General features: G+C 39.6%; 1 protein-coding gene across 2 annotated transcripts in view; it reads right to left on the bottom strand.

The window, feature by feature from the left end:
• The window catches only part of si:dkey-112m2.1 (transmembrane protein 132C), a 141,871-nt gene that overhangs the window by 16,086 nt on the left and 103,157 nt on the right, over positions 1–22,628 (bottom strand). For both annotated transcript variants that reach the window (XM_058757385.1, XM_058757386.1), the window contains exons 4-5: positions 20,163–20,349; positions 4,290–4,433 (exon numbers count right to left, since the gene is read on the bottom strand). In XM_058757385.1, coding sequence (XP_058613368.1) covers positions 4,290–4,433; positions 20,163–20,349 — 331 coding nt within the window. The remainder of the gene's footprint in view (positions 1–4,289; positions 4,434–20,162; positions 20,350–22,628) is intronic.

Raw genomic sequence — 22,628 nt, 5'->3', positions numbered from 1 at the left:
TACAGGTGCTGGTCATATAATTAGAATATCATCAAAAAGTTGATTTATTTCACTAATTCCATTCAAAAAGTGAAACTTGTATATTATATTCATTCATTACACACAGACTGATATATTTCAAATGTTTATTTCTTTTAATTTTGATGATTAGAGCTTACAGCTCATGAAAGTCAAAAATCAGTATCTCAAAATATTAGAATATTTACATTTGAGTTTGAATAAATGACCATCCCTACAGTATAAATTCTGGGTATCTCTTGTTCTTTGAAACCACAATAATGGGGAAGACTGCTGACTTGGCAATGATCCAGAAGACGAACATTGACACCCTCCACAAAGAGGGTAAGTCACAGAAGGTCATTACTGAAAGGTGTGGCTGTTTACAGAGTGCTGTATCAAAGCATATTAAATGCAAAGTTGACTGGAAGGAAGAATTTGGGTAGGAAAAGGTGCACAAGCAACAGGGATGACCGCAAGCTTGAGAATACAGTCAAGCAAAGCCGATTCAAACACTTGGGAGAGCTTCACAAGGAGAGAACTGAAGCTGGAGTCAGTGCATCAAGAGTCACCACGCTCAGACGTCTTCAGGAAAAGGGCTACCAAGCCACTTCTGAACCAGAGACAACGTCAGAAGCATCTTAACTGGGCTGTGGAGAAAAAGAACTGGACTGTTGCTCAGTGGTCCAAAGTCCTCTTTTCAGATGAAAGTAAATTTTACATTTCATTTGGAAATCAAGGTCCCAGAGTCTGAAGGAAGAGTGGAGAGACACAGAATCCATGTTGCTTGAAGTCCAGTGTGAAGTTTCCACAGTCTGTGATGATTTGGGCTGCCATGTCATCTGCTGGTGTTGGTCCACTGTGTTTTCTGATGTCTACAGTCAACGCAGCCATCTACCAGGAAATTTTAGAGCACTTCATGCTTCCTTCTGTTGACAAGCTTTATGGAGATGCTGATTTCATTTTCCAGCAGGACTTGGCACCTGCCCACACTGCCAAAGGTACCAAAAGCTGGTTCAATGACCATAGTGTTACTGTGCTTGATTGGCCAGCAAACTCGCCTGACCTGAACCCCACAGGGGTTCTGTCAATGGGGTATTGACAATACCCCACATGGGGTATTGTCAAGAGGAAGATGAGAGACACCAGACCCAACAATGCAGATGAGCTGAAGGCCACTATCAGAGCAACCTGGGCTCTCATAACACCGGAGCAGTGCCACAGACTGATCGACTCCATGCCACGCCGCATTGCTGCAGTAATTCAGGCAAAAGGAGCCCCAACTAAGTATTAAGTGCTGTACATGCTCATACTTTTCATTTTCATACTTTTCAGTTGGCCAAGATTTCTAAAAATCCTTTCTTTGTATTGGTCTTAAGTAATATTCTAATATTTTGAGATACTGATTTTTGACTTTCATGAGCTGCGAGCTCTAATCATCAAAATTAAAAGAAATAAACATTTGAAATATATCAGTCTGTGTGTAATGAATGAATATAATATACAAGTTTCACTTTTTGAATGGAATTAGTGAAGTAAATCAACTTTTTGATGATATTCTAATTATATGACCAGCACCTGTATATATATATAAATAAAAACATTTTTAGACAAATTTCAAAAATCTATTTAAATAGGGGTGTTTAAGAAAATGATATTAAAATGGTTTATATTGTATTGTATAAATTTATTGTCCATCTAAGTGGAAAATTGTCTTTGGCTCACCAGCACAACTAAATTAATAACAACATGCATAGTTAAATAAAAACACAATCATTAGTCACGTTACATATATTACATAAAAGAGGATAGAAAGATACAGTTCATGCCTTACATACCGTTTGATTAAATACTTGCTATTAATGATTTTAATTGCATTTGGGATAAAGGGCCTCCATTTACTATTACATTTACTTTACTGGTCTTTTTCAAATAAAGATTTAAATAAAGTGTATTTTGCTCATTTTTAAAAAAAGGATTCCTGATTGTACTTCCCTATACAGTGGCAAAATACATTAACTTCAACATATGATTGTTTTTGGGTTGTATTTTAACTAAGTCCACATCAATTTTCACACACCATTTTCAGTGAATTTGTGCATAATTGAGCCAAACCCATCTCTCACAGGACAGAGATTCAATCTCAGTTATGACTACATGTGCAGTTGCTGCATTTCACCTTTGTAGTGTAGTTAAACTACCTTTAATATGAATAGCTTGTAACTTAACAAGCCTCGGTTTCAAAGTAGGTTTTCAAAGACTGGGTGAAACACCTCCCTGGACACACACAAACAATCTTCCTGCAGTGTGGTGATACGGTGTCATCTAAAAGAATCTGCTCCAGCTTTACAACTTACTGTACAGTATGTACCATTTCCATGCCTCTCCTGACTTCTGTCTCTATCCTCTCCTCTTTTTCCCTCTCTCATTACTCTCTCAGTCTGTCCATTTCCTGCATCTGCCTGTGCAGAAGATCTTCTCATTTGCCGGATTGTCTAGACAGCTAGAAATCAAAACATCACAAAGAAATACTACACATCAAACACAATAACAGCTACATGTCTTTCCACTGCGTTTCATAATCTCATCTGACACACATAATATCAACAGCTGCTAATTGAAAAGCCCCTAAGAAAAAAATTAAACATTAAATTGGACTGGGAACTGTAGCAGGAAAATAGTCAAAGATAAAGGCTTTTCACACTTGAAAATGTTAACCTAGATCCTAAACATAACTCTGGGATATCTTATTTAACCTTATGTTCATATTTAACCCTATAGTTTGTAAATCAATTGTATAGTCAATTGTACATTCAGCTAAACATTTCCATTTGTGTTCCACTTTAAAAATAAAGTCATACAGGTTTAGAACAGCATGAAATCGTGTTGATTGGTTAATCTATCCCTTTAACATACTTGTGCCTATTTATGAGTTCAATAACACAGAAAATACGTACAAATACGTAGCCATTTGACATATTTAACAATTTCATTTTCTAACACACAAACAACTGTACAAAGCACAAGCATAATAAGGTTAAGCGCTGTTTAGTTTATGATTAGCTATCTGTTGCTAAACAACTCACTGTAATATACTGGCACTGCATTGTTTCACACTGTACACCTTTGGCACCACAATTTGTGGTGTTTGAATCAGTGCTATAAGTGATGCTAACCTTGCTCTGGTGCAGGCTTTTCATCACTCTATCCACAAATCATCACTTTATCCAGGGTTAGACAATAACCCAGGTTAAATCGAGTGTGTAGAGCATTATATTGAGATATATGATACATGTACATATACTGGTACATGTTCTGCTATGGATTAATAATATAGCCAATACAAAGGGATGCTATGCAATGCATTGTATTTGTATAAAATATACAAAATCTGCAGTGCTCAAAAAGTCAATGAAGACAAAAAATAATGGCAAAGTGTATTCAGATGCTCTGAATCCAGGGCACTGTGTGCGTGTGGGTGTGTGTGTCAGCTTTGGTGGGAGGAGGGGGGGATTCCTCTCCAGAGGTCAGTGTTTCAGTGTGGGGTGTTCATCAGATAATTAAACCCAAAGGGAGTAAATACACACACATACACACATTGTCATTTTCTCCCTTATAAAATGCTTATATTTTGTTCCCAAACGGCAGATGGAAGTGGAAGGCACAAGCTTGTTCTGAAAAGACTGCATTTAACATCCCTTTGATTTTTCGCCTCTGGCTTGACAACTGAAAATAGGCATTACTTCAGAGCGGTTGAATGTATAGTGCTTTAAATCAAACCTAATATAGCTACCTTAATACACTATGTGTTCCCTCCACCAGTTCTTTTGTTATCTTGGTTACAAAATTATTCTGAGCTTATGTGTGTTTGCAGGCTCTTTTAGCTTTTGTTTCCTTGCTTTGCTTTCCGGTAAATCACACCACATCACAATATCTCACAAATTACTAATAAAATAATTTTTAAAAAATCATTTAGAATAACTTGGTTGGCATATGTACACATTTAGAATATATAAAATTCCATTAGCATACTAAAGAAATATTCTGAATGTCAATTTCCATCACGGTCATTTCCACCACAGAATGTTATTAAACATAGTTTGAAATGTGTTGGAAATTCCACTGTGATAGAACTGGCAGAACTGGCTGTTATTTGGCTAATTAAATTAAACTACTGAGAGTGTGAAGAGTTCATTCTTTTACAAAAAGTCTGTAAGGTCAAAAGTACGCAAATACGCATCCACAAATGTGTGGTTTGTTCATCTTAGTGACCCGTGCATGCTTTTGCTCACCTTAACCACGTCCTCGTCAGTCGAGCGACATTCCACCGACTCGGTCACATCGGTCACAGTACCTTCGGTTCCAACGGTGACCACCTTCACTGGCATGGCAACAGTTTTCCCGGTGAGCACTGCGGTGTTAAGGATCTCTGTCTCCTGCACACAGAGGGCAGATCAATCAGACTGCGTTAACTCAGGATAATTCACTCGCAATTATTCACAATAATTCGTCATTCTGTCAGCTTCAGCTCTTCAGCGCCAACACTGAGTCGCGCTATTAACCCAGTGAGTCATATCATTCAATTAGAGTCATCAGCTCTGGAGAGTCTCAGAGTGAGATGGAGAGGTCTGTTTAGAGCCAAACAACACATTCTGTTTTTATGAAACTGATCCACTCTCAGATAATCTATATTAACGTGAAAAACGCACAAAGTCACTACAAAAAGAAAAAAAATTGATTTTCACACATATTTGGAAGAAAATATGAATGCTTGCCCATGCAAAACTCTTCAGAATGACACTAGGGTATTGTGGGTAATTTGCCAAGTCAATGCTATGTGTTTCCTAAGGTGTTCAGAGTAGTTTTAACATGTTGTTTGTGGTTGCTAGGATGTTTTGAGTGGTTGCTTACTGCCCCAAATCAAAAGAGCTCCAAGACAAGTTATCAGATGTGGAGTCTTCAGAATTCGTCTTTGGCTGTTTTATCACAAAACAGGCAAAAAAAGCACTTCTGATCAATTATATTTTTTAAATGCCATATTATATTTAGATATTAAAATAAATATACATACACACAAACATAATACTAATCCAGATCCCTAACCCTAAATATGGGCAAAAGAAATAGTGATGCTTGACTGAGGAAGCACCAGTAATAATGATGCTTATAGCAAACATCAATACCACTGTGGGAAGGTCCTGAAATATGTGACCCTGGACCACAAAACCAGTCTTAAGTCGCTGGGGTTTATTTGTAGCAATAGCCAAAAATACATTGTATGGGTCAAAATTATCCATTTTTATTTTATGCCAAAAATCATTAGGATATTAAGTAAAGATCATGTTCCATGAAGATATTTTGTAAATTTCTTACTGTAAATATATCAAAACTTAATTTTTGATTAGTAATATGCATTATGCATTAAGAACTTCATTTGGACAACTTTAAAGGCGTTTTTCTCAATAAATCAGATTCCAGATTTTCAAATAGTTGTATCTCGGCCAAATATTGTCCGATCCTAACAAACCATACATCAATGGAAAGCTTATTTATTCAGCTTTCAGATGATGTATAAATCTCAATTTCGAAAAATTGACACTTAAGACTGGTTTTGTGGTCCAGGGTCACATATGCTTTACATAGAGAACAACGTCAGGGAAAATCACTGTTGGCACATCTTATTTTCATAGAAATATCCTGCAATTATGGCGAAATGACAGCTACGGTAACCGTTTCTGTGAATCCATTCTCTCTCTGCGTATAATCTTATCTAAAACAAGTCAGTGTCTTCAATTTACAGTTCAAACAAACCAAAGGCTGGATAATTAGATCATTTAAGTTTCACTTGTGTTTTTCTTGCCGTCTGGGGCTATGGATGAGGAGACGGCACAAAACTGCCCTCATCATAAACCATGCAGCACTTTGAGACGGATAAACCTAAATAAAGAAGCCCTCTGCGAAGGTTTTGTTCTTCATCATAGGGTCTTTTCTTCTCTTTATGTCACAGCTCTTGCCATTCTCCTTTAGAGAAAACAGATAACATTATTTAATCCTGAACTGTGGATAATGAAATTTCAAGCTTGTTAATAAGACCGAGGTCTTCTGTTCCTTTTTTTTCTCCAGGCTGATCCCACTTCAGGCTTCACTTGGCAGCTGATTCTTATTTCAATCATTTTCACTTTAATGCACCACAATCGTAAGGATAAACGAGCCTCTTCCTTTCTTTCCCTTTATGAGTTTAAGCCGATCATTATTTTCTATCTAACACAGGCTGCTCTGTCTACTTCTGAGGTAGAATTTGAATACGCCATTTCCCTTGATTTCAAAATTATGTAAATGTGCAATAGGAACGTAGTCTGAGCAGCGAGAGCTTGGTATTCAAACCTTACGCTCAGACATTTTGACAGGGAGTTATCGCCTGTGTTTGATTTGCTGTCAAAACATTAATTTATCAAGACCAGGAAAATGACTCTGATAAATATTCCACAGGATGGGATGGGTGAAGTGTTTACAATTCGCTCTCCCCCTTTCACTCACTTCCCGCTCAGATGAATTCAAAGAACCCAACGACACTGTTCGGCAGACAAGGTGCTTTCAAATGTCTTTCAATGTGTCCATTCACCGGCTGTTAAAACCGAACAATGTAATTTTCAGTCAAGCCTGAGGATTACGCAGTGAATTAAAAACAGAATTCAAGAGTAAAACAGGCAATGCGGTGGAAAGGCTCTCATTTTGATGCCACAGACTCTGATGGGTGGCTTTACTTCAAAAAAAAAACTAAGCTGAGGTGAGTTCAGTTCAGTGAGGGAGGACAGTTTTAAACCACACAGGTCAAATCCATTGACCCTTGAGAAAGCCATACGTGCCTCCACCCACTGACTCGCATGGCAAAAGCACAAAAAAATGTAGTGGAACTCTCCTGCTCAGGATATATCAACAAAAACGTTTAATATTTGAAAATTATATCCGAAGATTCTAATGCTTTGGAAAAGAGGAAGAAAAATAACTATTTATTCACCTTAAAAATGATGGGTATGTGAATGTTTGCACAGTTATGAAAGGATTCCAAAGTAATATAAGACCAGACTCTCCAAATTCAGAAATACACATAGAGTAAGAAACCAATCTTAATCCAGTTGAGTCGCATAAAAGTCCCATAAATCTGTGCCACATTTTTTCTCAGTTTTGGGGAGAAAATGTAATGATAGTTCACCCAAAAAAGAAAATTCTGTCATTAATTACTCGCCTCGTATCGTTCCAAACCTCTTCATCTAGCATAATTTTGTGAAGCTACGAGAATACTTTTTGCGTGCAAAGGAAACAAAAATAACAACTTTATCAGCAATTCTTCTATTCCGCATCAACATCCGCCGCCATTCATGAGAGTATCATGACGCATGAATAAAGTCATTATTTTTGTTTGCGCAAAAAAAGTATTCTCGTTGGTTTCGTAAAATTACGGCGTCACTGAAAAATTATGAATCACTGATGTCACATCAGAAAGCTCAGAAATCTCTCAGATTTCGGATCAGGGTCAGAAAGCTCTCGGATTTCATCAAAAATATCATAATTTATGTTTCGAAGATGAACGAAAGTCTTACGGGTTTGGAACGACATGAGGGTGAGTAATTAATCAAAGAATTTTCATTTTTGGGTGAACTATCCCTTTAAAACATGACCAAGCTAAATAAAATCACAAAAATTGAAATACATACATAAAATTAAAATAAAAAATACGTTGTATTAGCACATTAAATTGATTTCTGTAGCAAAATGTGACATTGACTAGAGTAATACATGGTGAAAATTCAGCTTTATAAATTGCATTTTAAAATATATTGAAATAGAAAACCCTAATTGTAATAATATTTCACAATATTACTGTTTTTACTGTATTTTGATTAAATAATTGCAATAAGAGATTTTATATTTTATATATATATATATATATATATATATATATATATATATATATATATATATATATATAAAATCATAAATCATAAATTCATAATACAATTATAGTTAAAGTATTAATATAATATACATAAATCAAATTCCATGGTGTGTCTGTGCATTAGTGAGTTTTGTGATTTCAAGACTACATTAACATGCAGCACAATACAGAGTACAGTCTCTTCACGCAGCTGGCTTGGCTTGAAAATTAAGGAAGATTTACTCTGACAGTAGGACTGATGTGGGTGGCATGAGAACCAGCAGAACTAATATGCCACTAGTTTATGTCCACCTACACTCCTGGTCCTCCTCCCCCCACCTCAATCATGATGCTCCGGTTGTTGAAACCCCCCATCCTTCTCCTTCCCCCAACCCCATCTCTGGAGCTCCTATGAGCCGTGGTTCCAGAGGGAGGGTGTTGAATCCGAGCACAATGTGTTATTCATGCAGCCTCGTCATCCGCTTCTGCCCGGTGGTCGGTAAACATCGTTCCCTGGACTGCTGACTGATTAGTGTTAGCTATGCGTGGATGCTGGGTTTGAAGAACAGGCTGTACGGCCTCCCAGAGACCATCTCTGCAGGAGGGCAGTGCTTCTACAACACGCACTTACCTTTAAATGGTTCCACACTATCTTGAGAAAGAGTGAGAGAAAAGAGAAGGAGGTAAATCGATAAAAGGCCATTACGTATTTGGCAGCGTTGGTGGGGACTAAAGAGGTATCGGAGGTCGGGGAATGTAGGGTTAATATCAGCACAGGTGATTGGTTCAGTTCGTGGTGAACCTACACCGGCTCACATGGGGTCTAATGCTCAAGGACAGGCAGCACTGAATGTATCGGCACCCCGTGTGGATCCTCGCGGCCGCAGCCGCAGCCACAGCCATGCTATTACAGAGCCATCGATCGGCAGCTGTATTTCTTTTCAAGACCGCAGGTCCTCCCAACTCTTCAGCAGCGATGGCTGAAGCCTTTTTGCCTCTCAGAGTCTTGCTGACAGAGCCTCTGATAAAATGGCACAACAGTGCAGACAAACAGGGAGCGAAGAGGAAGATGGCTATTGATTTCAGTAATAGCGCAGAGAGATGAAGCGAACGCTTAGCTGTCGTTGAACACATTACAGCCACTGGGTCAGCCAAGCGCCTCTCAGTGGCCGCTAGAATGAGGATAATCACAGTTTTGTGTTACTGTTTCTGCATCAACCCATAATCCAAGGCCTCTCCACCTCACTGCTTGGCTAAATGAGCGCTCTTCCCAGGAATTTTGAGCCCTGTTATGAACAGTGGATGAACCAGTCATGAGCATAAACCTGGATTTCTCTGCTACCATTCCTTAAGTATTAAACTTTGATGCATTATTCATGACATTACATAGATATGCTCATTTAGACGGTGTGATTTAGCAAAGTGGATATTGTACCCAGATCGAGATCTTTTGTTAGTCCTGGAACAGCATTCTTATTAAGCCATCAAAGGCCAAACACAAGCTTAGATACTACCAACAAATCTAGTAGAAATGATTCATAAGAATGCTGTTCAAGTTCTAACCCCAGCCCTAAGATCAGGGTGACAGGAAGGTTGTTCCAGGAATATGTCCTCCTTGAATCACACCAAGCACATAGGGAGCTGTAGTGAACGTAATGCACCTCAATTACACCACCTTTCCACTGCACCTACAAGACAATCTTTACTGCTTGGTAGCTAGAGACCAACAGATGTTGTTTTTATGACCAGTAACAATAATTTTTTATGTGTACGTTTAAACGTATGCAGAACTGATTCTTAATTATTGTTTAATTTTTGTTTCTAAGTTACATGGTATAATAAAAATGTGTCTAAAACAATTACCTGGAGGGTTACTTTATTTAAAAAAAAAAAACATTAATAATAATAATAATTATTATTATACTTATAATTTTTATAAATCAGACTACAACTACATTTTATTATTTATTATTAATATTATTATTATTGTTATTAATATTATGTATGTTTAAATTTATGCAGAACTGATTCCTAATTATTGTTTAATTTTTGTTTTTAATTATATAATACAATAACAATTTGTCTACAACAATAAGATAGAGGGTTATTGTTAAATAAATAAATAAATCATCATCATTTAATTTTAATAATGTATAAGAATAATTTTAATTACATTTTCTATAATTCATACAACTACTTTTATATTATTTATTATTAATAATATTATATTAATTGACCAATTTTCAATTATGTTTGTTTACCTTTAAGTATAAACAGAACTAATTCTTAACTCTTTAATTTGTACTTTTAGTTACATAATAAAAGTTAATAATAATAACAATAATAGTATAATATTTTTATAATTAATCCTACCACTAATTTATTATTATTATTATTATAAAAGTAAATAATAATAATAATAATAATAATAATAACATAACATATATAAAAAATTGTTTTGCAATCTAGTAGTGTTGTCACAGTACCAAAATTTCTGTATTCGGTACCGATACCAGTGAAAATCCACAGTTCTCGGTACCAATTTCGGTAACAAAGCAAAACACAAAAACATGGTAATTAAAAAAACACACTATTTTTATTAATAAAGTCAAACAAAAATAAAATGTGCAAAAATCAATGCCATTCTTTATACTTATTTAAAATTATGTTTCAAGTTTTTCCGCAAGTAATAAAAGTATGAAAAACAGTAAACAAGATTCACCCAAATTTAATTTGTCTTTTAATTAATGAAATTTAAACACATTTAATTTTTTTGGTAAATAAAGGGGATTTACTATTACAATTAAAACATGGAAGAAATATTGTGTTATTATTTCTTAAAAAATAAATTTTTATGAATTTTTTAAACAGTAGTAGTAGTAGTATCACACACATTCTACTAAATAATAGTCTCATATTTCTGGCACAATGTCTAAGTTAAACCGAAACTTTATTTTGACGGGTTGCTGTGAATACCTTTAAATTTCTGTGTGTATATGATATGACGTTGGTTTTACTCAAATGAAACGGCAAAATGCTCGTGAAGGGACTCTCGTGTATTTATGTCCTCATTGAGACGGCAGATGCTGAAATCACTGCGAGTTTCACATGTGCTTCAGTGTATGTAGTAAACAAAACCGTGTGTCTCTGCCATTCATTCATTCACACAGAGACTCGCAGAGCATGCAGGATTCATATTTGAATCGACTTTTGCAGCTTAACATTTACAGATACTAGTCCATATCGCGATTTGATTTAAGTGAATAATTCATCCAAATTTTGACAAATTCCATTACATTCAATGTTAAACTGTAAATTTCGTTTTTATAACTGAATTCCGCGATTCCATCCGCGTTTTCTGCATTGCGGAAATCATAGGGCCGTATGCGCCAAGAACCGGGTTGACCGGGTACTCGGTACCACCGGTAGGCCTACTTAAAAAAAAAACCTGGTACCATGACGTTTTCATTTTTTCAGTACTGACTTGGTACCGAAGTACCGGGTCTTTTGACAACACTACAATCTAGTCATGTCTAAGTGTAAAGGTTTAGTAATTTAGCCACATAATACTAAATAATAAGTTAGTGACTTTATCATTGAAGGGATGCCATTCAATATCGCCATACTCGATACAAAAGAACCAAAAAACAATTCTTTCAATCCAATTATCAGTCTATTGCAACCTGCAGCCCTAAAGGGTTTTGGGGTTAATGTTCAAACAGCACAGCCATAGGAACTTATATGAACTCTTTCACCACTCTTTCAAATTAACACTTGCTAGAAAACTCCACCACCTTTTAATAACTGTAAAAAAACGCCACGGCTTAGATGCAATCGCCATCTAACATCGCCTCCCTTATTTCCTCCATCTCTGGGGCAGTGAAAAGTGGAAGTACAGATTCTATATGCCCTGTGTAGTGTGCAGGCCTCCAGGTGAGGGATAATGAATACATAGGCTGTTTCAGATGATTGTGATAAGGCGGCAGCGGTCGTGCGCACAGCCATGGTGGAGAGAGAGTGAAACTGGTAGTAATGAGGGAGCGTGCGGTGAGGACCATCGATCCCCACGGCTCCGTGGCAGGGCGCAGGTTTACCGAGGCCAGCCGCCGCACACAATAACACGCTTCTGTCTGCATCTTAATCTCTCAGCAGTCACAGATCAACTTGCATTTCTTTCAAACAACTGCACTCATTTCTCTCTCTCTCTCTCTCTCTCTCTCCCTCTCCCTTTTTCTTTTTCTCATTCTGTTCTTGCATGTGTGCCACATGGTCTTGTGCTGCAGGGGGTTCTAGAGAAACATTTGCATCAGGAGTAAATAAAGCAGTAATACAAAAATGCTCAAATACTGGAGTACAGTGAGCACTCTGTCAAACTGCGCAGCTTAAATGACTTCTCTCAAAGACATTCCCATAATAAATTGTCTAGATCACAATGTAAAAGGGTAAATTCCTTGTTTTTTTTTTTGCTCAGATAAAAGGTTTTTGGTCTCAGATAAAGATCAGAAATGTCAAAATGCATTCTAAAGTAGATATGATATCTAATTTGTAGATATCCAAAAGACTTTAGTTTACGCAATAGTGTGGCACTTTACAGTTAGTATTATAAATTCCAGACAGAAAGTAAATAAAGTACAAGCAATTGTGCAACCAATGATGTAAAGACAAATTGATGTACCATGATTTGTTACTTGCTGTTGCTACAAGGTGAGAAATCTATGTATGTTTTGTCAGTTTTTCTGGAAGAGAAAAACTGTACAATTTAAATGTCTGATAAAAGTCAATTTTGTCAATGTTTAGGAGTACAATAGCATACAGATGGCCTTAAAGCTAGCATACATTAATAAAAGCGGCTATTTTTGTTGCAGGACATTTTACAATATTTTTTAGTCTTTCAGTCTTTTCAGTAGGGATAAATAAGTTATGGCCAATAACTGATAAAACCAATATTAAAATTAATTTATGGATTTAAAAATTAAAACAAGTTCTAAAAATAAATAAAAAATAAATAAAGCACTAAAAACTAACATCAATAAATTTAAATGCTAAAAGTAAATGTACCCTATAACCCTATAATGTACAGTAAGAAAAAGAAAAATCATTTTGAGATTTGCTAAAGATAATAGCATTATTAAGCCTCAGTGTTCCAGTCATTCTGACCCAGACAGGATTTTCATTTTCATGAAAATGCCAGTTAATGTTATTTCATTAGATTTTGCTTACATAAGGTATAGCAACTTCCCAACCAAAAATGTATGTAGTTTTTGGGGTATCTTTTGCCATCTTGTTACACTGGTATGTATGTATGTATGTATGTATGTATGTATGTATGTATATGTGTGTGTGTGTGTGTGTGTGTGTGTGTGTGTGTATGTATGAATGAATGAATGAATGAATGAATGAATGAATGAATGAATAATAGATAATAACAATAAATACCAATAATAATAACAATAAATAATGCATAATTACATGCAAGTAACTCTATTCTAACCCTAATCATATAGTAAGTACATGTACTTAATTAATATTAAATGTATAATTATACTGTAACAAGGACACCTTAAAATAAGATCCATCCATCTATTTTTTTTTCTTTTTGGAACTGATTGAACTGACTGACCGTAGGCCTCAAAAATTAACAAAATTATTCACAAATAATGTTTTTTTCACTCAAAAAACGAGGTGCATGAGTTGTCAGCATAATGAGGGATTTACAAGCAATTTTTGACAAGGAACTGCACACATGTTAAATTATTGGTGTTTTTAAAGATTAACTTCAAGTACGCGTTAGATGACAGCAAATGTAATGTAATAATAAAAATACTGTAGAGGAAACGAGCACAATTAAATGTCCTAGCTATATGGTACTGATATAAAGCGCATTCTAATTATAAGCAAGAAAAGAACCACTAGCAGCTAGTTCTCCGTGTAAATTTGATGAGTAGTTCAAAAATGTTGCCCGATTTATGGCCCACGGCCTGTGGAAAACACAAAGGAAAAGGTATTACCTTGTCCTGTAGGCGGTTTACAGAGGACACTGTTCAAACAGACTTGAAGGAAGACAAACAGCAGGCCAACGTTGCTCAGAGAACAGAAAACCCATGAGCTCTGAAGAAATGCCTGACACACACCGAAACTCAAGACTAAGGCCAAGAGGCTACGGCGAACCAAACAAAACAAATCCTGGAAGAAAAAAAAAAATCAGAAGAGGGGTTTGAAGGAAGATGCCTCTGACTTGGCAAATTGTTTGATTTTGCTTTTCTCTGAACAAACTCTCTGAGCGCCGCGAGAAGACAGGGTGGCAAACAAGAACGAGAGCGCTTTCAATAGTCAACAGAAAACAAGCTCAGCAGGGACTGAAATTTGCCTTCGAGAGGGCTGAACGGCCAATTACAAGGAGCTTAAATAAACTTGATTCAAAAGTTGTGAGGTATAGAAACAGAGCGAGGAAGAAAGACAAACACACACATTATAAAGAGAGAGAGAGAGCGAATGCGCGCGCTGGTGCATCCTAATGAGCCAGAACAGATTTCCTGCATTTTGAGGGTATCATGCACTGCCAAATCCTATTAGGGCATCTCCTCATTCAAAAAGTTGAAAGTGATGTGATTACATTGATCCCCTCCTGCTGTGTAACACAACAATCTGCTCTCCCAGCATTCTGAGAGCTCAAGACAAATGCGCTTCGTCAGAGGCCCAGACAACACAAGTGATTGGTGGCTGTTGTCTCTCTGTCTGCGGCCGTGATTGTTGTGCGAAATGCACCAGTGGGCCAAACGGGCTTGAGCCGGGGATGTCAAACTCAGGCTGTAAGGGCATCCGGGCTCATTTTCACAATGTTATTACATCATTCTCCGCCCTCTTCGCTACTGTAAGACTGGCTGTGTTTACCGTAATGGGCCGAGACAGCACAGCTCTCAAACGCGATGGCTGATGATGCTTGTTTAGCCACTGAGTGGGGAACGGGGCCGCGGCGGCTGTCCTCTCTAATGAGGCCGAAGAGACAGCTGGCAGGCCGGAATTAGCCAGTGTCCGCGAGAGGGGAAAAAGCTAATTCTAATGGAGCAGAAACCTCCGATGGGACAGATTGGAGTCTCTTGCCTTTGTTATCGTATGCCATTGTTCCTGTCACACCAATCTACGTGGTTCCTCTACATTAGACAGGTAGAGAGAAGGGGGAGCGGATGGCCGCGCTCGGGGTGATTAAAGCTGCCCGCTGACTCTGCTGCCGGCTTAACGAAGTCTTGATTAAGTTTAACAAGGTGTGGTGAAGGCAATGTCATCGTTACGGACAAGGGGAAAAGCCGCCATAGGGTGTGTGAGAGAACGCTCCACTGTAAAACGCAATTAAGACAGGCTGCGAAAGAGGCAAGGTGATATAATTCAAGATGATATGCAAAAGAGAACCAAATCTACTGAGTGTGTGTGTGCTTGAGTGTTTGCATGTGAATGTTGTGAGAGCAAGGTGAAACGCTTTAGCTAACAAGAGGGAGCATTCAGATTTCAGTGGTTTGCGTGCTTGCAGAAAATACAAGAACCTTTTCACATCAAAATTAAATCAACATCCTACTGCTCTATTGAAAAGAAGCCAATGAAGAGCAGACGTGTAGCCCACCTCTAATCAAACACCATTTTTCTCCTTGCCTCTGCCTCTCACTTTATTTAAAAGATGAAACTTGCACTCAAAACTAATTTTTTTCATGTTGTTGTGTAGAGACTGCACTGGAATCACAGGCCCATTTTTTTTTTTTAAATGCAGCAATGTGTAAATGATCTATACACTGTTGGTGAATTTCAGTAGTTTAGTGAAGGAAAGTGTACATAATACTATATAGCAGTATTATGCTGTTTGTGATCTCTTAAATCCACGCCAATTAACGCTCATATTTGTAAAAACTGGCTTTGACATGGAAAAGTGCTTAGCGTCACGTCAGGGCCTGAGCAGACGTACACACTTTTTCTTGCCGGAGTACTGCAGGTTTTTGAAATATCTGTTCTTGCAGCTTGCTGTTCTAAATTAAAGAAAATGGGTGATGACTGGTGATCTTTTACATGTTAATGACATTAATTAGGAGTCGTTTACAAGGCAGAGAGCTGAAACCATTCAATTGCACGCGAGTTCAAGATCATTTGCGATTCATAGATTTCACATCTGAAAGAGACACGTACATGCGTTTTCTGAACGTACGTTAATTTTATGAATCACACATACGCATATTCGAGAGATGATCGTAAGATCAAATTTAGGATGGTTTCTGCACAACATTTTATAAATGAGGCCCCAGATCAGGTGCCATGAGTCTATAAACAGAGTCCATGAGTCTGGAGTATGTATATGTTATTTTGTAAATATTCAAATTTTGGGGGTTGTTTTTGAAAGAGATCAAAAGTACAGTAAAATCTGTAATATATTTTTTCCTTAAATATAATTTTATTTCTGGCTGTCACAGCTCACGGGGAGCACGGGAACGAGGAGACGAGGAATTCACAACACGGGAGTTTAATATTCAAATGGGAACACAGATCACAGGCAAGGTAGACACTTAAAGACCAACCAATACTAACTGAAAGAACTGGGGCTTTTAAAAGACAGTACAATCAAGGAACTAAGGAGACACACCTGGAACCAAATTAACACAATCAGACTGGGAAGAAACTAGGTCACACATGAGGAGCAAAAACACAACAAAAAAGTCCAGGGACGTGACATTACTCCCCCCTCCCGGACGGGTGGGAACAATGGCGGAGGCTCAGGAGGAGGACAGACAACCTGGAAGGGGCTGGCAGGCAGAGACCAGGGAGGCGGCGAAGGAGGGAGGAGCCATGGAGGAGGAATGGCCGGCGACTCCACGGGGCCGACCAACGGCGGCAGAGCAGGTGGTGGAGGAGCCGAGGCAGAGACGGAGAACCGACGAGCCAGGGGGATGCCGAGGATCCGGAGGGCTAAGGTGGAGCCGAGTGCTCTGGCGACCAAGGCGAAGGCGGAGCTCCGGAGATCCGCGGGCGGAGCCGGAGCGACTGAAGACCAAGGTGGAGCTGGCGGGAGGAAGGAGCCCAACTGAGCTGGTGGGAGGAGCGACAAGGTGCAGCCAGAGAAGCGGAGTCCTGAGGCGATGGCGGGTTGATGCCCGACCAAGGCGGAGCCGGAGCGACTGAAGACCAAGGTGGAGCTGGCGGGAGGAAGGAGCCCAACTGAGCTGGTGGGAGGAGCGACAAGGTGCAGCCAGAGAAGCGGAGTCCTGAGGCGATGGCGGGTTGATGCCCGACCAAGGCGGAGCCGGAGCGACTGAAGACCAAGGTGGAGCTGGCGGGAGGAAGGAGCCCAACTGAGCTGGTGGGAGGAGCGACAAGGTGCAGCCAGAGAAGCGGAGTCCTGAGGCGATGGCGGGTTGATGCCCGACCAAGGCGGAGCCGGAGCGACTGAAGACCAAGGTGGAGCTGGCGGGAGGAAGGAGCCCAACTGAGCTGGTGGGAGGAGCGACAAGGTGCAGCCAGAGAAGCGGAGTCCTGAGGCGATGGCGGGTTGATGCCCGACCAAGGCGGAGCCGGAGCGACTGAAGACCAAGGTGGAGCTGGCGGGAGGAAGGAGCCCAACTGAGCTGGTGGGAGGAGCGACAAGGTGCAGCCAGAGAAGCGGAGTCCTGAGGCGATGGCGGGTTGATGCCCGACCAAGGCGGAGCCGGAGCGACTGAAGACCAAGGTGGAGCTGGCGGGAGGAAGGAGCCCAACTGAGCTGGTGGGAGGAGCGACAAGGTGCAGCCAGAGAAGCGGAGTCCTGAGGCGATGGCGGGTTGATGCCCGACCAAGGCGGAGCCGGAGCGACTGAAGACCAAGGTGGAGCTGGCGGGAGGAAGGAGCCCAACTGAGCTGGTGGGAGGAGCGACAAGGTGCAGCCAGAGAAGCGGAGTCCTGAGGCGATGGCGGGTTGATGCCCGACCAAGGCGGAGCCGGAGGGACGAGGGAGCCCGGTGGAGCTGGAGGATCTACGGGTGACGGTGGGCTGAGGGCGGGCAGAGGGGCTGCCAGACGACAGCGGTGGAGGAGGCAGGAGTGGGTGGGAAGGTGGGCATTTTCGTGGAGCAGGCACTGGAGGGCATTTTTGAGGAGCGGGCACTGGACAATCTGAAGCCCCCTCAGGGCTGAACAAGGGAACCAAGGACGAAGGAGGGCTGGACGGGATCAGCGGGGATGATGCAGAGAGGAGAGGGGGCAGCTCAAACTTCAGTTCAGTCTCCCAGTCAATTAAATCCTCCTCCATGTCCAGCAGCCCCAGATGGATAATCAGCTCATCCTCAGCCACGGTGCAGGGGGCGGAGCTCCACTCCGCGCTCACACCGTCAATGGCTGGCTCCCTCGTGGTAGGCACTGTCGCCGGCTCTCGCACCTGATCTGACAGGTTAGACTCAACTTCCAGGACGATCTTCCGCTCAGTCGCTTGGCTTCGTGCTGGCTCGCAGATCGCGGCGGGGAATGGCTCTCCATCATCGGTGGGCTCGGGCTGATGCTCCGCACCGCTGGGAGTTGATGGGCTGGGCTCTGGGTCTGGAGTGGATCTGGCGAGATCATCCTCAGGAGAGACGGTGAGGGGTGATCCGTTTCTCACCAGAATCCACTCCACGAAGGCGGCGAAATCCTCTCGAGGACCATCCTCGGACGACAGCGCTCTGCATGCGGTGTTCAAGCTTGCGTTGTAGAAAGAGCAGAGCGTGCCGTCCGGGTAGCTGGTGGCATTAGCTAAACACAGGAACAATCTTGTGTGATCCTCGAGAGATCTGTCCCCCTGCTCCAGCAGGAGGAGGAGGAATTCTGGCCGGACATAGGGATCCATGGGGCATGAACAGAAACAAAAAACACTGGGTAAAACACGGAAAACAAAACGGAGGGTATAAACACAGAGGTTACTGTAAGTAGTCGGTCTTTCTGTCACAGCTCACAGGGAGCACGGGAACCAGGAACGAGGAATTCACAACACAGGAGTTTAATATTCAAATGGGAACACAGATCACAGGCAGAATAGACACTTAAAGACTGACCAACACTAACTGAAAGGACTGGGGCTTTTAAAGACAGGACAATCAAGGAACTAAGGAGACACACCTGGAATCAAATTAACACAATCAGACTGGGAAGAAACTGGGTCACAGGGAACACATCATTCTAGTATGCTGATTTGATGCTCAAGAAACAATTGTTATTATAAATGTAAAAAACAGTTGTGCTGCTTAACATTTTTTTTGTGAAAAAACCATGATACAGTTTTCAGGATTCTTAGACAGATAGAAAAAATTGCATTTATTTGAAAAACTTCTGTAACATTATAAATACATCAATTGTCACTTTTGTTTAGTTTAATGCATCCTTGTTGAATAAAAAAAAGTATTAATTTCTTAGAATTTTTTTTTTTATGTAGTTATATATAAGGGGCCAGATTTACTAACAGCTTACGTTAGCACAAACCGTCTTTTGGCGTTAAAACAGTCCTGTCAGGATTTACCAAAGACAATGCAATGAAGTATTAGCCCTGAAAAGGCCTGGACACAGTTGTTTTTCTCGTCAAATTACTGGTATTTGCACCATTATTTAATGAAAAAAAAGAGTCTCTTAAAGCAGGCAGTAATTTGCGCTGCTCTTGGTAGATTGTGATGGTCATTATGGAAATGATCTGGCTGCGTCTGTGTTCTTTGATGTGTGCATTGTTAGTAAATCACCCGCAGAATTTTCCCCTCCCAACAGCGCTTTTAGGAATTGTGCGTTCTAACGCTAATTTGCCCTGTTTAGTAAATCTGGCCCAAGATCTTGTATATATATCTTGGTGCATACTTTGCCACTGTTAAATAGCATTGTGCTTCCCCACTCAGGAATAGCACCAGCTGTGACTGCCCAGCTACCATATAGATTAAAACAACCTTTATTATCTTCTATTTAACCTTATTTGTTTGAGAATCCTCACAGTCTCCTCTCATTTTAAATTAATTACTTTTGGCCCTGACCCAGTTGCCGGTTTTAAAGCAAACTGCACGCTCAATTAACCAAATTACAGCTAATTAGTGTTAGTCATACTGTTGCTTCAGATGACACATCAACATTTCCTGTGTGATACATCTTATATTATGCCTGAAAGCAGCCATAATTTATATTATATGCAAACAGTAACAATAAAAAGAGGACAAAAGAACAGCATCGCATGTTTGGACTTGTTGAGAACAAGTTGACGAGGAACTAAACTCACCATAGCCAATGGAACGATTCCCCCGAGGTCATGTGGTGCCAGACGGATGAGTGTCTGGATCTCATCCGAAAGGGTTCTAGAGATGGGGTACTCGATCTGCCATGTCACTGAGCGACTTCCCAGAGGATCCAACAACCCGTTGACCTCCAGATCCACCTGAAGAACTTTCTGGAAACCGGCCTCCATCCTAACATAGGAAGAAGTGAAAATAAAAAGTAATATCAAAATGTTTGAATGCAAATTAAAAGCATATGCATGTAAAACTCACGGGTGTCTTGTGTTTATTTGTTGTTATGTGGCTACTGGCCAGTGCGTGCTGCCAACAGATGAAGGGGCAGTCAAGCGGCCATTTATCGAACCCTTTTGTTTTTGTACACCTGGTGTGTGTAGGATGTAGGCTCCGATGTATGTGGGTGTGAGTGTGTGGCGGTTTACTCTCATTATTTCAGTTCAACAAAAACACATCCCAGCAGCAACCGAAAAAAAAAAAGACAGCAAAAAAGCAATTTACTTTTGGTCCAACGCCACAGCATTTTCAGAAAAGATTTCCAAAGCAGAGCATAACATTGTCTCCACTGATTGCGATGCAAACAAAGCTGAAAAACAATGAATAAAACCAAAGCCATTTGATTTGCCCAGACCTGGGTTTGATCAGCCTGGCTGCTCCGGCCTCACAGTACTTAGTTAAAACAAAACGGCATATGAAAAATTCCTAATATCAAAGTACAAATCTGGAATATGGAACTGCAATTGGATTCGCACCTGGAACACAAAACAAAACTATATTCTTTTCCTCAGATTTTTTCCCCCTCAGTATCAGAACAATACGGTACAAGGTCCCTCTTAAAATAACTCACACATCCAAGACAAAAGTAAGGTCACTGCTGTCATTTCAACACTTGGGAAAAAAAAAATTTGAATTTGTTCTTTGGTTGACACCACACACAAGTTTCTAACAAACACTTTGCTCAGGGTTAACAAGGTTGCAGTTTTCCCCATGTGGAACTTGTCTACTTTTAACGTGTTTCCATGAGAGTTTTTTGTCCTGCAGTTTGAAGGTTAGAAATATCACACAAATTAGATTTGAATGCAAGATTTCTGTCCAAACGAACAGTCAGTCCTCTGTAAATCAGAACAGGTAAGATGGATACTACTTTTTATGGTTGACAGGCCAACTGTTATGATTAAAATATAGTAAATTTACTGTACGTCAGGTAACTGTGTATAATAGGCCTACATATGAAGTAATAGAAGAATGTTACTATACTAGAAGGTTATCATACTTCAGAGGTTTGGGGTCTGTAAGACTTCAATTCAGCAAGGTAGTGTTGGTAGTGATCATCAAAAGTGACAGTAAAAACATTTAGAATGTTGCAAAATCTATTTCAAAGAAATGCTGTTATTTTAAACGTTCTATTCATTACAGAATCTTGAAAAAATGTATTACGTGTCCATGTAAATATTGAGCAGCATAACTGTTTTCAACATCATAATAAGAAATGTTTCTTGAGCACTAGATCAGCATATTAGAATGATTTATGGAGAATCATGTGACTCTAAAGACTGGAGTAATGGCTGCTGAAAATTTAGATTTGACATCACAGGAATAAATTACATTTTGAAATACATCAAAATAGAATTTCTTTTTAAATAATGTATTATAATAACAGTTCATAATATTACTGTTCTACTGTATTTTGATGCAGAATCTGAGAATATCTCAGGAGTAGAGAGATGTCATCCTTTTTCCGTTAACAAAATAATTCCAGAAATACATTCTCCCTCAAATGAATCTTCAAGAAAAAACCAAAACATCTTCCACCTGTCTGTGTCCTCTAATCACCAGCAGTTCTAATAACTTTCATTCCAAAAAGCCCTGGATTCTCTGATTTCAATGTCATGGAAACAGAGACGGCAGGATATCTTTAATAAGCAAATCTGGGATGATCATATCAGTTTTCACACGTTCTGATCTGTGACTTTACATAATAAAAGCGACCACACACTGCCAGTCTCTGCCAGATTGCACATGCTGTAAGTTAATTTGATTAGTAGATTCCTTAAAGAGACATTATCTGTAAGGAGCAGAAAAGTGAACTTAAGACAAGAAATAGCTTGTTAAAAAATCCTTAAAGGAATCGATTTGCTCCAAACCTGTATGACTTTCTTCTTTCCATAGACCACAAAAGAAGCAGTTAGGAAGTATCTTCATGTTCTTTTGCACAATGACAGTGCAAATGACAAAAATGCATCACAAAAGTACTTTAACAGTGGTCCACACAACTTGTACACTATATTCACCTGAAGTCAAGGCTTTAACTTTGTGTGAAGAATAGATCCAAATTAAGTCCATATTCACAGAAAACAAATTATTCCCATTTTCATTTTTGGGTGAGCTATTCCTTGTGACTTACCCTAGGAAATGCCATTTCAGCAACTACTGTAAGAACAAAAGGTCTTGTAATA

This window comes from Onychostoma macrolepis, chromosome 21 (genome assembly GCF_012432095.1).
Source record: "Onychostoma macrolepis isolate SWU-2019 chromosome 21, ASM1243209v1, whole genome shotgun sequence".
NCBI lineage: Eukaryota > Metazoa > Chordata > Actinopteri > Cypriniformes > Cyprinidae > Onychostoma > Onychostoma macrolepis.
This window is presented reverse-complemented; position numbering and strand designations above follow the sequence as displayed.